At 39.0% G+C, this 17,192-nt stretch overlaps 1 protein-coding gene across 5 annotated transcripts in view; it reads left to right on the top strand.

Moving 5' to 3' along the window:
* CNTLN (centlein) overlaps positions 1 to 15,621 on the top strand; it is a 227,117-nt gene extending 211,496 nt beyond the window's left edge. For 4 of the 5 annotated variants that reach the window (XM_036434125.2, XM_036434127.2, XM_045580266.1 and 1 more), the window contains one exon: positions 3,232 to 4,484. In XM_036434125.2, the coding sequence (XP_036290018.1) occupies positions 3,232 to 3,333 (102 nt within the window). In that variant the 3' untranslated portion in view covers positions 3,334 to 4,484. Of the gene's footprint in view, positions 1 to 3,231; positions 4,485 to 15,609 lie in introns of those variants that run through there. The other variant, XR_006741321.1, reaches the window with a different exon arrangement.
* Positions 15,622 to 17,192: the final 1,571 nt, after the last annotated feature.

Genomic DNA, 17,192 nt, shown 5'->3' on the forward strand with positions numbered 1-17,192 from the left:
GAATCATGTTGCTAAAATTGTTATCTATTTACTTCTCCCAACACCTTCAAGATACACCATTCTGCCCAAGGATCAACTAGAACAAAGAGCTGTTCTGAGTGGCCATGTCACTCAGCAGTGTGGGCTTATTATTGCTTGGTTCCTCCTTGGACATTAATTCTTCCCATTCTGCATTTTCAGTCTGTTTCTGTCAAAAAAAGATAAAAGGTGGGATTCTAGAAACTCATATAAAAATAAACATGTTTCCTTGATTAAAAAAAAGAAAAATAAAATAGTGAAAATGTTAATCTTGTCCCTTAGAGTTTTGTTACCTTTATTTTGTTTCAGCACAAAAATTTTTAATTTTACATTATTAAGGACTAATTCCAATTAGTGCTGATGCTCTAAGTTATAGGACTATATTCCAGTCATGGTCTTTAGGCTTTGTTATATTTCCCACGTGGCTCTCAACATCTGCAACCATCATTCATATCTTACTTTTATACAGAAATACCTCAAAATGAAGCCACTATTTGTAAGTGTAAGTGATAAATTTGAGATTGTCAGTGGCTTAGCAGTTGCTAAAGGCAAACATCTGCAGGTGTTTCCATGTAAGAGAAACTAAATATCTGTGTGAAGCCAGGAGAAATCCCTCCAGTAGTAGAAATCACCTTTTACAAAAGGGACAGGCAGACCAACTAGGAAGACTCACTGTAAGACTATAGTGTAGACAAGTAAAACTGTCACATGTCCTTAGCTGAATTTTCAAACTAAGAAATCTCACATAGTATCAACTCTTTACCTTTCCATTTTTCTTCTGATGCTGAGGCGTTCAAGCTTGTGTAACTCTGCATTGTCATTACCAGTATTGCTTCTCCTTTTTGATGCAAAAGAAAGAAGTTAGGCAGGCTTTCTGGGCTTTGTACTCCCTGGCGCATGCCATCGGAATGGAACTTGAGGCAGCATAATTGTTGGGAATGGAATGTTAGAGGGAAGGAGGGGTGGAGAGATTAACCAAGAACCAATTAGGGGGAGGTGGAGAGAGACATCTCTAATACTTTTAACAATAAAGATATAATATATATAAGTGATAGGGCAAGTGAGAAAAAATTTTTGCTGTTGTCCCATCATGTTACCACTTCAATCCAACTCCAACATCCCACCAGTGCAAGAGCGGTTGTGCTTTCTGTATTTGAGGGGGTTCTGAGGAGCGTTAGCCCCTCCAGAGTGATAGGGGGAAACTTTAGTCGACTCTAGACTAAGGTGACCAGACGTCCCGCTTTTGGCGAGACAGTTCTGATTTTTAACAATTGGCCCTGTGTCCCGCGGCATTCTTAAAAAGTCCCTATTTTTAGAAAAATTCTTTTAAATCTTTTGGACTTTTTTAAAACGCCGAGGGACATGGGACCAATTGTTAAAAATCGGAACTATCCCGCCAAAAGCGGGATGTCTGGTCACCTTACTCTAGACTGACTGTATGAACTAAACTCCAAAGTAGTAGAACATTCAGATCTTTTGTTTTTATAACATTTTGCACTTTAAAAAAATATGACAAACAGACCATGTGAATTTTTAAGGACTATTCAAGGCATGTCATATTTTATGCATAGTTTCAGTTGTTAATGTACCCAATTTCTTTCTATTCTTTTTCATTGATTCTAAGATGTCATTTCCCCACATTTTTATGTATCTGAAATTGGAATGCATATGCAGTGTGGGTATATTCAAGTGGTAGAGTTTTTCACAGGAAAGGCTGTTTCTTAAAAATCAATGTGTGCCTTTTATGTTCAGTGATATCTTAGAACTGAATATACATGACATTTTGGTATCTTAAGCTTTCTGTAATGGTAAGTGTCCAGTAAGATCAATGTGTAAAGCTCTGATATAAACTATAGATTTAGTCGTTCCTGATAGAGACACAGACTTTCTTAAGGATAAGGCAGTTTGTTATAAAGATAAGAAGGAAGTTAAACTAGAAAGTTATTTAAGATCTGACGCAGTTCTGTGGAGCAGCTTCAGTCTCTAGTTCTCCTTCAGAACTTATGTAATGTGGGTTTTGTGCACACGTGTGTGTGTGTGTGTGTGTGTGTGTGTGTGTGTGTGTGTTCATGTGCAAGCATGCACATGCAGGCACCTGTGTGTATCCTTTTCTGTACTATTTTCACTGCTGCTGGCCAATCTTTTCTTTTTATCCAGTTCAAATTTGTACAAGAGCCATCCTAGTTGGTTTAGCTAATTGTAATCACCTTAACTGAGCATAGCTGAGCTGAGCACAGCTAAGCAGCTCATACAGAGGGCATCTTTGCTCAGTGTTGACCAGTGATATTGTCCATGGTCATCCTAGCACAAAGAAGGGCCTGTTACAACTCTGGAGGGAAGGGATCCAGCCTGATAAGCATTCTCATCAGTATATTCAGGGGGAAAAACATGTACCTTTCACTGCTTCATCAAAAGGACAACTCCCAAGAAATTACTTAATTAACTTATTATTATAAATCTTTTATGTGAGACTAGAGGGAAGAAGAAAAAAAGGAAGTGGATAAGGATTTAAGGGAGGTATTTGGGGAGCGTTTTAAATTGTATGAGTTGGAGTTCTACAGGCAACCCAGTGAAGCAGAGGGAACAATAAAACTTTACTAGAAAAGTTCTACAAATTATGAAATTTAAAAATATACTCTACATTTCAGAAACTCAGCAGTTTGCAACATGTGTATTACAGTTTGATATGCCAAACAAACTTTTCTATAACAACTTAATCAATGGGTATACTTTTGCAATTTTTTTCCTCTGAAATTTTACCCTACAACTTAAGATGTTCAACTCTTAACACAGACAAGTGTATTGATAGTTCTCTCTCATTCTTTTATGAGTGATGAACATACAGTACCACTTCTGTGGGCTCTGGGCCCTAGAGATGACTGTAACCTGCTATTGATCAGCTGATTGAAGATAAATGGCTTAGCTGCTTGTATTGCAGATTACATCATTAACATGGTCAGTAAACCATGAATTGTTCAATAAGGCGTTTATCTTTTTTCATTTTACTTCAGCTCCTTTATCATTTTTATTGTAAAAGACAAAATTACCCACACTAACCAGTAAGATCAGTTGAAAAGAGACCCAGTAGAGTATCATATGAGTGCACAGTTGCAGACAGCCAAGTTCTAATGGTTTAATGATATTTAGTATATTTTTGAACTGAAGAAAATATAGAGTTTTGATAACCATTTTTTTCCTGTGTTTCTCTTACAGCTTCCTTTTGCCTCATATTTACTAGAAGCAATATTGGAGAAAATAAATGAAAAAAAGAAACTGGTTGAAGTGTATTTCACAATTATGAAAGATATTAGATGATATTACAGTGAAAAACTTTTTTTTTTCAAATGTGAAAACTTTTTATGTGGTGTGATTGGAAAACATGCATTGCAATCCTGATACAGTATCTACTCTGACTGTCAATATTCAGGTTCAATACCAAAATAGAAGTCTCCAAAACTAATTAATTGCTGAACACACGAGTAAAACTAATTAAGTGCATAGCCATTTAAAAGGAAATGGTGTAGCATTTGATTGTTGAATACAAATATTGCCGCAAATCAATGCAAACTTAAAAATGATTTTCCCTTCAGTGTGTTAGAAGAAATCAGAACAAGCTTAGCACGCTCACATTGGGCTGAACATAAAAACAAAAAGATGTAAAAAGAGGGTTTAATATTTTAAAATTTATAAAGAAACTAGACTTTTTACATAAAACTGCTATAAATGGCCTTAAATCATCTAGTGAGCACAACATTTGTATTGTAAGCAAATATAAAATGAAGCAGCATAACTTAAGGATGAACATTTAGTGAAATAACTTGTGTGGTCCAACTATATTTGTTCTCAATATTCTGGATCATCTGTATTTTCTTAGAACTATTTGGCAAAAATAAAAATATTTTATCCTTCTCTCTCCCTCTTTTTAAATCATATTCTTTGTTTGGTCATGTAAATTAGCAAGGGACCACAAACCCAGTGTATAAAATTAGGCTAGATCCTACTGGAGTTAACTAGAGTTAAATTCTTAACAGTAATGTCATCCATGTTTGGTTTCTTTAATCCACCAAACTTGTGCCTGCCTCCAGTTTCCACCCTTGCTATTCTCTCTTTCTAGAATACTCTGTACTCAGCTCTTTTCATGAGTGGCTCCTTCTCATCCTTCAGATGCAGGCTCATCTTATGTATTTCTTCAGAGACACAGTCCCTTACACTTTAATTTATAACACAAAATTGTCTACTTTACGTGCTCACTTATTTTCTTATTGTTTCTCCCCACCTTTAGAATAGATCCCATGAGTAGGCCGCTGTTGGCAAATCTGGCTTGCCACTGTTTTTGTGTGGCCTACCAGCTAAAATTATTTTTACATTATTAAATGTTGTTTTTTTTAAGGAAAGTAATGTTTTGTAGCATGTGAAAGTTATATGAAATTCATATTTTAGTGTCCATCAATAAAGTTTTATTGGAACACACTGATGCTCATTTGTTTACACATTGTTTATGGCTACTTTCACACTGCAGTAGTGAAAGTGAATCATGGCAGAGACTGTGTACGGTGCACTCATCACCTTGTACTACTGCTTGGCACACCGAAGATCACAGTGACACAGAACTTGACACTTCAAGAGCCACAAATACCACAGTTCTTTGACTATTTTAATGCCAGTGTATATTCATCATGTCAAAACAAGAAAGAAAAATGTCAGATGTCACTCTTTTTAAAAATATGTTTTTATTAATTTAAGAGAGGACGGAGAGAGAGAGAGGAATAGAAACATCAAAGATGAGAGAATCGTCGATTGGCTGTCTCCTGCATGCCCCACACTGGGGATTGAGCCCACAACCTGGGCATGTGCCCTATGAACCATGACCTCCTGGTCCATAGGTTGACAACCACTGAGCAACACTGGCCAGACAAGATGTCACACTTTTAAGGCACAGTGGAATGTGGATTATTTTGCTTTTGAGTTAGATGGCAAAGCATTGTATTTATGATACAGTGCTACAATACCTATATTAAAAAGAACTCAATGCATGTAAACATTACAGGAAATTGACATAGACCATATATGATATCCACAAGTTTTTACATTTACTTTTTTTTAGGGGGGGGTAGTTTTTGGGAAATTTTATCACATGTGTAGCTAATATAATCATCACAGAGTTTTGCCATCAACACAACAAATACATACACATACACACACAGGCACACATCCTATTGGTTATTTCTCTGAAGAACCCAGCTAATATACCAGACTTTAGCTATCACTTATAAAATTACTCTTAGTATTTGTGTATAGATTTTTTTATGAACAGAAGTTTTCCTTTTTCTAGAATAAATGCCCATGAGTGTGACTGCTGGTCATACAGCGTGTTTTCAATTTGGTAAGAAACTGCAAACTATTTTCTAGAATGGCTATCCATTTTACAGTCCCACTAGCAAAGTCTGAGAGGCCAAGTTGATCTTCATTTTCTGGACTTGGTATTGGTACTTTTTAATTTAGCCATTCTAATAGGCATATAATGATAATGTTTTATTTTTAAGTTTTGTTCTCTCCTTGGTCACATTTGTCATTTTTCGCTTTTCTATCTTCAAAACCTGCATTTATATGGGCCAATGAGAACAGGTGATTGGAGTTGGCTGATGCATATAACTCTTCCCCAGACCAATTATCTGCAAAAAAAAACCCACCTCCAATAATCACAGGTTTTACAAGGAACTTCTCAAACACAGGTCTACTCATTACCTATTACTCGGTAACAAATTACCCTAAAACTTAGTGGCTTAAAACATTTATTCAGAGCAGTTTCTTTGGGACAGGAAAGAAATAGATTCTTGGACACTGGGCCTCTCAGAAGACTGCAATCATATCCAGGCTTAGCTCAAAGGGACCCACATTCTAGCTCCCTCTGATAATTGCTGGGACTCAGGCCTCATGGGCTGTTGAACTATGGGCTGCAGTTCTTTGCTAGCTATTGGCTAGAAACTGCCCTTAGCTTCAGTATGGCAACCTGCTTCATCTAACACACATGGAGGAGATTGCACAAAAATGTGAAAAACAGGGTGAAGACCATTAGGAACCATTTCAGGAGTGGCAACTGATTGAGACGAAGCTGAGCTGCTGGAGAATCTTCCTTTAACCCACCTTTACAAGGTAAGCATCGATTTTACTCAGAATGGTTATTTATTTGTGTTGTTTGAGGAAGAAAGACAGAGTTCATGGGTTGCCAAACTGCAAACACCTCTTGGCATTATCATCATAGGATTTAAACAAATGGAACCTTCCCTACCAAAAATGGGGTCCATCCCTTTAAAATTCTCTACAGATTAAGGAGATCATGCCTGACTAAACCAGGAGATTAGAGTTCGATTCCTGGTCAGGGCACATGCCCAGATTATGGGCTTGATTTCTTCTAGTATGGGGCTTGCAGGAGTAGGCAATCAATGATTCTCATCACTGATGTTTCTCTGTTTCTCTCCCTCTCTCTCTCCCTCTCTCCCCCTCTTTCCCTCCCTCTTTCCCTTCCTTCCTTACCCTCCCTTACCCTCTTGAAATCAATAAAGACATTAAAAAAATAAGGTCATCAATTCTCATCTCTGGACTTTCACAACAAAATAAAACCAATATCAGAAATCTACAAATGTAGACCATCTGAGTTCATTCCGTGACCCTTTCTCAAATTTGAACTGTTAGGGTTAGAGACTCAAGACCAGAGTAGAACGAGTCTTTGGCTCCTCACATCTACCATACCATACCAATGACCTTGGGCAGCCTTCTAACAAAATAACATCGAAGTTAAGGAATGCCTTTCACAACATATTTGTACAGTGTATTCATATTACTGGAGAAACACCAGAATATGATCAAGATTAGTTTTCCCTGGAGAGGACTGGGAGGTCTGTGTTGGAGACTATCTTGCTTGTTAGAGTACATCTTTTTATACTGTTCCAGTATGTCCCCATGGACATGTATTTCTCTTACACTTTAAAGACAGTTTTTATAAACTCTTAAATCATCTCTGAAGTGAAGATAAAGAACATGCAAATGGAAAATTATCTTAAAAGTAATGAATATGAAAACTTTCTTTAAATAAAAAAAAAACCTGTGGGACACAGCTGAAGCTGTATTTATAAGAAAACGACTCAAAAACTGTTTATAAAATGGACTTAAAATAAGCTGAACATGCAACTTAACAAATAGAAAAAAATAAACCTAAAAATAGGAAGAAGGAATTCATGAAAGTTAAATTAATTTAAAAAGGAAAACAACTTAGAAGACATAAAAACAAACCTGATACTTACAATTTACTTGACCCTGGAAAATCTAAGGATACAAGAGAGGAAGATAAAAACATGCAATGTTAGGAACTGTAAAATCTATGGAGACATTTTTTAAATTATAAAAGGATATATACTCTATGTCAGTTTTGGGGAAATACATGATTTTCTGGAAAAATGTAAATAAGCCGGGTTCACAAAGGAAATGATAGAAACTCCAATAGACAGTTATTTGTATCAGAAATTAGGAGCACGGCTAAAACCTGCCTTTTTGAAGGCTCCAAAAGCTGATGTTTATCATTGAAACCTGTCCATCCTCAAAGAACAGATGATTCCTGTTATTTATTCACAGAAAAAAGATGAGGAGATTCCATAAGTCATATTTATGAAGCAAAGATAGGCTAAATGACAAAATCAGATAAAAAACTAAAAAGAGAACCATAATAGATCAATATTACTCACTAGTAGAAATAGAAAGATTCGAAGTAAAACTAGAAATTTTAGTTATTCAAATAAGAGCCTATCTGGCCAAATAGATTTCAATCCAAATACAATGAATAAGGAATATACTCAAAATAATTCACTATGCCAACAGAATAAAGGGGAAACATACTTGTGGCATATGGTAAAGTTTAAAAGCTTTTGTAAATTGTACAGACAAATGACAAGAAAAGGAGAAACTGAAAAAGGCCAATAGACATAAAAAGATACTGAATCTCAAATAGAGATAAAAGTGATTTTTACCCCTCGAGTGAAAAAAATATTAGTGCTAGTGAAAGTAATATGTAAGTCAGCTATCTCGTTTATTGCTGGTGAGTTGTGAGTTATTAAAATGTTTGCAAGGTATTTAATGTATCTGCTAAAAATTGAATAGGAATGGCACTTTTGGGAGTCTGCTCTATCGAGTAAAAGCATAAACAAATAGGAATAAATATAAACAAATACTTTGTAGAGACAAAAGGCAATAAACAATTTCACTGTCCATCAGTAAATAGTTGAATAAGTGGTGGAACAATCATATCTATGGCTAACTATTAAAATAGAATGCATCAAATGGTCCATCTGGTGGAGTGACCATTTGCATATCCTATATAATAAAAGTTTAATATGCAAATTTCCCCCTTAATCAGGAGTTTGGGAGTTTGATCTGGGGGGTGGGGCTGGCCCGACAACAGCCCATGGCTCCTTCCCCCGGCCATCCCAGCCCTGATCAGGCCCAATCTGGGCAGGCCGGCCAGACCCCACCTGTGCATGAATTCGTGTGCCTGGCCTCTAGTATTATATGAAATCTAGTTCACCTATAAGAAAACCCTTTTAAAGTATAGAATTCAGTAGGTTTTGATATATTCACACAACGATCACCACCATCATCTACTTCCAGAATATTTCATCACACCCTAAAGAAACCCTGTGGTCATTAACAGTCAAAATGCTAGAAAACTAACAGGAGCAACCCTCATCTAATCCTGGCAGAAGTTGGTATATAAATAGTCCCTTCCTTTGCCCCTTCTGTGACAAAGTCTAAGGCACACATTTACATAATTTTCCCTTCAGGATTAAACTTGAGTTTTTCACAGTGCTACCTTCTATGGCAGTGGTCCTCAACCTTTCTAATGCCACGACCCTTTAATACAGTTCATGTTGTGGTGATCCCCCAACCATAAAATTATATTTGTTGCTACTTCATAACTGTAATTTTGCTACTGTTATGAATTGTAATGTAAATATGTGTGTTTTCCGATGGTCTTAGGCGACCCTGCTAGCGGTTGAGAACCACTGCTGTAGAGCAGATATTTACATTATGATTCATTAACAGTAGCAAAATTACAGTTATGAAGTAGCAACGAAAATAATTTTATGGTTGGAGGTCACCACAACATGAACTGTATTAAAAGGTTGAGAACCACTGTTCTGTGGTAAGGCACACTTTATTGCTCCCTTTGACTTTTCCTACCTTTTCCCTACTGCTGTTACCTGAGGTCATTTCTCCAGTAAACTCCTTGCATGCAAATCTTTGGCTTGAGGTCTGCTTCTGCAAGAACCCAACCAAGAAGACATATCAGAAATAGTCCTAGGAAGCAGATTTTCAGAACTAAGTTCTGGAATTGTATCATTCACTGACCGGATTGTGGAGAACAGTCACAGTGTTTGGACAGCTTCAAGCCTTAGCCTAATGAGAGGGCACAGTCCTCTCATGACAGTCACGTGCAAGTCCCAGCTTGGAGGGCAAAGCCCTCCCAGCACAATTATAGCCAACAGCTACATTTGTCAGCTTGAACCTGTGGTCCGAACACATGGTCCCATGTGCCTAGTGATGTGGACTTGATAGAGTTCAGATGAGTGTAATTGAGTAGCTTCCAAACCCACAAGAACGTTGTAACCACGCCCTTAACTTTGCCTCATGGAATCTGGCTATAAAATAGACAGCTTACAGACTGTGGCACTGTCTCTCTCCATCAGAGAGGGCAGCTTCCCACCCAGACCCAGTTTTCTCCTCTCGTCTGTCTTTTCTAACTCCTTCACCTCCCCCACTGAGGTTCACTCTTGGCCATGCTGGAGCAGCACACCAGATGACAGCAAAGACCCCATTTTTGGTGGTGATTTTGGAGGATAACCCCACCTGCTATAGCATTGCAATTACTAACACTGCACTGAGTTGGGAGGGGATATGAATGGTAAAAGATGCACTTCTGTGATGTGTCTAATATTTGAAAGATCTGGGGGAACAGTAACGAAAAAGAAACCAAAATTGGGTGGCTGCTATTAAGTGCTACTGATGCACTAAAGGATGGAAATGCCAGTCTCAGGTCAGTCAACTAACAACAAGCCAAAATAATGTATTTGACAGCATTTAAAGAGACTTCGCCTTCCGCAACAACAGCACAGAGGGGGGCTGACTAGTAGGTAAAGGATCTGTCTGTAATAATAGTAAGGGCCAAAGAAGAGAAGTGTATGTGTGCGGGAATTAATAATAGCCCAGGCAACTCTCATTGCATTTAGTCTAATGTCCCCAGCAAGGCTCCCATCCACCCACAGTCTTCGGCACGTGGTGAAAGGGAAGGGTGGGGTGCTGAGAACTAGGCAGGAGACGTCAGAGAAAATGCAGGTGAGAGTTTTGAGCCCTTCGATTCCTCTGAACCCTCTGGCCTGACAAGAGAGGCCCGCTCCTCTGCTGGAGGAGAGCAGCCCTCCACTGCCTAGAGACCAGGCAAAGACTGCACTTGAGACAAATGCCTCTGAAACTGATGCTCACCTTCCTCAAGGTCGTCCACTCCTCCCCCCAATGCTTTGAGATCAATAATTACTGTCCAGTTGTAGCGTGGCTCAACTGAGGAAGTGGTGCCCAAGCTTGAAAAGTAAAGATATATTTCACAGAAGAGCTACGAAATCTAGCTAAAATAATAGCAGCAAGAACCAGGAGAATGTATCTGAAATAGATCTTGAGGGTCCCGAACAGAATATAAATCTGGACATGGAAGAATTTGTTGATACGGGACACTCTCCTGTGAGTCATAATTTAACATCTTGCCAAAAACACCTGAGACTGGTCTTCATATGCTGCTAAAAACGACTCCTTGAAACTTGGAAAAAAGTGATAGCCTATCGCCCTGGTGGGCAAACTGCGGCTCGCTACCCACATGCAGCTCTTTGGCCCCTTGTGTGTGGCTCTTCCACAAAATACCACATGCGGGCGCACACGTACAGTGCGATTGAAACTTTGTGGCCCATGCGCAGAAGTCGGTTTTCGGTTCTCAAAAGAAATTTCAATCGTTGTACTGTTGATATTTGGCTCTGCGATTAATGAGTTTGCCGACCACTGGCCTATAGCAAACTGAGTAGAGGTGCCATAACTATACCAGCAATGTTTTGATGAAGAGGTCAAATGGTCCAGAGTGGTTGTGCTAGGATAGATTATAAAAATGGTCTATCTTACCAGCTGACTTTGCTGCCCAGGTGAGCCCAGAGGCCATTCCCTTCACTAGAACAGTAGGGATTCTCTAGTGAGCAGGTGCTAGCCTCATAGGAGCTCCGTGGGGACTGTGAGGGTTTTCTGACGAACCCCGACAGGAGAGTCACAGAGCAGCCTCTGTTTCTGGAGAAAGAACGTACTGTCAGCAAAATGCAGCTCCAGACTGGCTCCCGAGTGCCTGACCTTGTGGCAGCACGAGACTATGTGACCGGGCACAGCTGCCCATCATGAGCTGGAGGCTGCCGACCCACGAGTCCCATGCTATGGTTGCATCATGTCTCAAACAGAATCATCTGCCTATGAAGGCAAAGTCATTAGTTTACCTGGGCAAGGTGATTGTTTTCCAGGTGTCACAAAACAGCAAATCAACTCCCAATGGAGTTTTCAAATTGTGGTCCTATCACAAAGTGTTCATTAAATTAACTCCTTAAAAATAGTTTGTCCACTTTCTGTTAATTTCTTTTGCCTTTCTCCAAAAGTTCTTGCCTACCTTAAAATTATATATTTTAAAAAATCCTCCTATATTCCATTGAGGACCAGCTGTATAGCTTTGTTCTTTATAAATTAATTTTAATCCATCTTGAATTTATTTTATTTGTAGTATGACATTAGGATCTATTTTCTCCAAATCAATAATAAACTTTTCCATTACTTAATCTTTCCTTTTCCCAATTACATAAAGTATTATCTTCATAACATACATCCTCAAGTATACACGGTTCTGTTTGTGGATTCTCTATTATGTGCAATTGACTCCCTGTACTAATAGCACTCTATTTAATTATTGTGGCTTTCTATTATTTCTTGATATCTAGTTAGATATATCTCCTTCAGCGGTGTTTCGTTTGTGTGTCTTTTATTTTTGGAAGCCTTTTACTGTACAGTTCCTTTTCCAGATAAAATTTTAATTAAGATTTTTATTGAGATAATTGTTGTAAGAATCAACATAGAGAAGAACTCATGTGCACATTACCCAGTTTCTCCCAAATAGCATTGCAACAGTATAATGTGTATAATATTGAAGTCAGGATATTGAGAGTGAATCAATCCCATCAATCTCATTCAGTTTCCCCAGTTTTACTTGTATGCATTCTGTGTGTCTATGAGTTTCATGCTCTACAATTTGAGCACATGCTTAGATTCACATATCCTCAATCACACTCAAGCTAGTGGATCCCTCCATCATGACAAGGACGCCCTCATGCTGCCTTTGTATAGCCACACTACCTTCCCTTTGACCTTCCTGGCAACTCTTAACTGTCATCTGCTCTCAAATTTATCATTTCAAAAGTGTTTGATAAGAGGAATCACAATATGTAACCTTTGGCATTGGGATTTATAACTTTTTTCATGCAGCATAATTCCTCATAAGTGTATCCAACTAATATACCAGGTATGCCAATTTATTGTTTTTATTGGCAAATAATATTTCATGGTATGGATCTCAATTCATTCAATTGTTCATCTGTTTTTTATTTGTTTTATTATATGCCTACAACCCCAGTGCCTAGGATAATGCCTGGCACACAGTAGGGACTAAAGAAATATGCTTTGAGTAAAGTACTCTTTTCTCTCTCAAACACAGAGCCTGAATGTAGTGGGCACCAAATAATAATAATAATAATAATAATAATAATAATAATAACACAAAGAAACTCACATACATAGAGCTATGAGTCAGAGTATTGATAGTCTAATTGTGTCCCCAAAAAGGATAGGCTGATGTCCTAACCCCCAGTATCTGTGAATGTGGCCATATTTGGAAACAGGGTCTTTGCAGATGTAATCCAGTTCTGGTGAGATCATACTGGATTAGAGCCGACTACATTTCAGTCAACAGTGAGTGTTCTTAAAAGCAGAGGGAGTTGGAAATGCACAGACACCCTGAGAGAAGCAGACCGTGTGGTGACAGAGGCAGAGACTGCAGGTACGCCACCAGCGCCCAAGGAGTGACAAGAACAACTGTGTGGGATGGCTGTTCCTCGGGGCCTTCAGAGCTCAGGGACTGCTTGATGTTGGACCTCTAGCCCTGGAGCTGTGAGAATGAATTTCTGTCCTTTTACATTGCCTCTTTTGTGCAATTTGTTACCAAAGTCTTAGGAAACTAATACAAAGGATGAGAAGAACTAAGCTTTTCAAGTTAATTGAGTGATCAATTAATTAATCTACTTAAATGCCAGAATTAGAACTCAGACTTCCCAATTCTTCAGTTCAGTGTGCTTTTTCCTACACCAGTGCTTCTCAATTTTATTTTCAACATTACCTCGTAAGGAGCCTTTTTAGACATTTTTCCCAATCACCCCCCAATAAACTTTTAATAAAAAGTATATCTGTTTATATAATTGGCCCTTTGATCAGTCACAAACCATTGTAAATCTCCGTTATGCCCCTCCTCCCGAGAACCAGTTTCATCTCTCAAGGAGAACACTCCCATTGATAAGGCAGACACTCACTGGACTGTAATGTAATCTCATAATGCCAGTAAATGAAATACTTATGTATCTGGAATCTGAAAAAGAACTTTAGTTTTGGCTCATGAATACTTATCCCAGTTCTCCCTCTGCCCTATGGTAGGATTATAATTATCCACCCACTCTGAAGTTAATCAAGGCCATATGACTTTCTTTGGGCACTGATGGAAGTTCCATGTGTCACCTCCAAGTAGAAGCTTTAAGAGCAAGCACATGAGCCTGGCAGGTGTTTCTCAGTGGTTGAGCATTGACCTATGAACCAGGAGGTAATGGTTGGATTCCTGGTCAGGGCATGTGCCTGGGTTTTGGGCTCAGTCACCAGTAGGGGGTGGCCAAGCAATGATTCTCTCTCATCATTGATGCTTCTCTCTCTCTCCCTCTCCCTTTCTCTTTGAAATAAATTAAAAAAATATATATTTTAAAACAAGTACATGAGTATTCACATCTTTCTTTCTGCTCCTTGCACTTCTGGAAATAGAAGGTATGGTTGAGTGTCCAGTAACCTGGATGCCTGCACGAGTATGATAGGCAGAGCATCCCTCATAGCTCAGTGTGCCACGTTGTGGGTGAGCAATAAACTTTTGCGATGAAAAGTCCCTGAGGTTTGGGGGTTATTTGTTACTATGGAAAAACTTATCCCGTCTTGACTAATACAGTATTGCATGAAGAAAAAAGTCAGATGCATAAAATTAACTCTCCTCATTTTGATTTTAATTTAACCTAGTCATCATAAGGAAAAACTTCAATTAGGATTTAAAACAGAATTATAACTTTCTGAGCTTGTTTAATAATTAACTTCTTCCTGCTGTTATGACACATCAAAATTTGAATCATCCATAAAACAAAGATTCACTGCTCCAGAGCTCTAAGTGGGAAATTTAATTCAAACATAGATTGATATGAGGGGGAATGTATGCGATTTAGGGAGAGCTGTCAGCACTCTCTGAGGACCGATGCTTTTCCACACTTTCTTTGCAAGGCGTATGGTGCTGGATCATGGACTTCATCACCAGAGGAAAATAAAAGTATGTGTTTATTGGATTTCTGTGACCTTTTCCTCCAACAATTGCAGGGCATCGAAGTTTTAGCACATCCATTCCTTAAGTAGTTTTAACATGCAGAGAGGATGAGAAGGTCAGACAATTACAAGTCTGCTAGCCAGTGTCAGTGGAATGCATTAAGTGTCAGTAGAGTTCCTATGGTATAGCTGAGGTGAGGCAGGAGGCATGCTGGGAACCTGCTAAACAAGCCCTGGGAATCGGGCGGCACAGCGTCCTTCTCAGAGATGGCAGGAGAGCAAGCAGTGGAAAGCAATATTTTCCAGAGTGAAAGTCTGTGATTTTTATCAGGAAAGGCACCTAACACAGGATCCTCACTTGTATTCAAATATTTTTTTTTCTTGTGTGAGTTCAGCCATCTGTAAAAATAGGAAATTATTTCCCCCCATTTGCTCCATTAATTAGTATTGTTTGCCTTTTTTCACTAGACAAACTTTTGCAGGACGTTGGGAAATGTTTTCTTCGGTCTCCTGTAATAACCACTAGTATAACTTTTAATGATGGAAATGGGTCCAAGCCAGAAAACAGAGCCACAGCATGTATGACAGGACCAAGGGGTGTAGTACAGGACATAGGGCTTACACATGATTGAGCTGTGTAGGATGATGGAAAGAGGCTCAGAACACAGGGAGAAGACCAGAGAAACAGTCCCTGGAGGTTTCAGCTGGACCCTGGAGGAAAGCTGGAGTCAGCAAGAAGCTAAGCAGTCATCGCCCTAGCCACAGCGGCATGCCCAGAAGGATGGCTGAGCCATGCGTGTCCCTCTGAATGCAGAAGGGCTTCCTGGGAAACACGGTGTTTGCTTTGGAAGTGAGAGGAGATCCTGCCTGTATGTCCTGATAATCCCAAGCAGTTAAAAGAGGACGTCTTTATTGAAAACAGGGTTGGAGTATTTTTGTTGTTGTTAATCCTCACCGGAAGATATTTTTTTTATTGATTTTCAGAGAAAGTAGAAGGGAGGGAGAGAGGGGAGATATAAGATAGAGAGAAACATCTATGTCCTGACCGTGACTGGAGATCATGGTACTTGTCCTTGACCAGAAATGAACCCATATGACCCTTTGGTGTGCCAGCCAACACTCTAACCACTGAGCAACACCCGCCAGAACATTGTATTTTAACTGATAAGTGGGGTAAAGGCTAGTGGGAGGATAAAATCAGGAATTGAATTTAGTACATTTTGCTTTTGTTAAGAGCAAAATATAAGCTGTTGCATTTTAAATGTTTCCTGTAGTTATTTCCATTAGATGTTAGTCATCTGTTTGCAACAAAGAAAGCCCTACTTTTAATGGTTAGGGCAGCCCCCTGGCCTTAATGCTTTGGTGATGGAAGTCAGATAATAGCAATCTTTCAAGTGATCTCTTGTGTAATACATAAATTAATTAAAGTGGCCCTCTTCTTCTTATTCTAAAATATAACTCAAGCCTGAAGCATGAAATATTCCATGGACTTGGTTATTTGCACTAGAACTGAATACTGGCTTGTATGAAAATTTATAAAAGGAATACATGAGCTTTCAAATGGTTTATCTGCAAATCTAGCTAGAGAGAGCATGAGATAATTGTCAAAATACGTTTTTTAAAAAGAATAAAAATTGTAAGCTTTGATGAAAGATTCTGCAGTTATTTGGGATTTGAAAGTTCCCAGAAGACAGAAAAGAGGTCCCTTTTAGAAAAGCCACAGAAGAGGGGGGTGTGGATAAAGGGAGGAAAATGGATGTGAGGAACGGTAGGAGAGGTGGGGGGAGGCTACAAGGGTGCGGCTGGAACCAGCTAAGCCATAAGGGAGCCAGGAGAGCAACCCTCCGGCCAGAGTCTGTAATAGAGCAGAACTGGAATATGATTCAGCTGGTCCTAACGATGAGGATTAGCAGGAGACTTGCTCCACTGCATAATCTCCCCCCCCCCCCCCCCCAATTCACTCCAGTCTGTCTGGGTGGATAACACTGGTTTAATTAGTAACCTAACTTTTAGCTATTTTTTTTTTTTTAAATAGAGAAAGCTATTCCTCCCTGGAAAAAAACCTATCAGCACGTTTGTGGCTTATTTCACAGCTAGGATGCGTGGAACTCTGCTATCACCAGGTGGCAGCTCTCCAGGCTGCAGGTGCAGGAAGGGAGAAGGCACTGGGATCCTCTCCCGCCCCCAGGAGCGCTGTCAACTTGACTGTCTTTGACATTATAAGCCTCAACCTCCAGGAAAGTAGATTTTGGGCTGCTTAGACAAGTTCCGAAACAATCATTACTGACAGTTGCTTCCAAATGTTGCTCTAAAAAATTGCACACGTTAATTCATTGCAACGATAGCTTCTCAAAGGTATTTTTTTCCCCCTTTAAAATTCCTGTCAGTACTGTGAACCCTGACCATAACTCCATACATAACAACTCCATCGTATTGGG

This window comes from Pipistrellus kuhlii, unplaced genomic scaffold, assembly GCF_014108245.1.
Source record: "Pipistrellus kuhlii isolate mPipKuh1 unplaced genomic scaffold, mPipKuh1.p scaffold_m20_p_12, whole genome shotgun sequence".
Lineage (NCBI taxonomy): Eukaryota > Metazoa > Chordata > Mammalia > Chiroptera > Vespertilionidae > Pipistrellus > Pipistrellus kuhlii.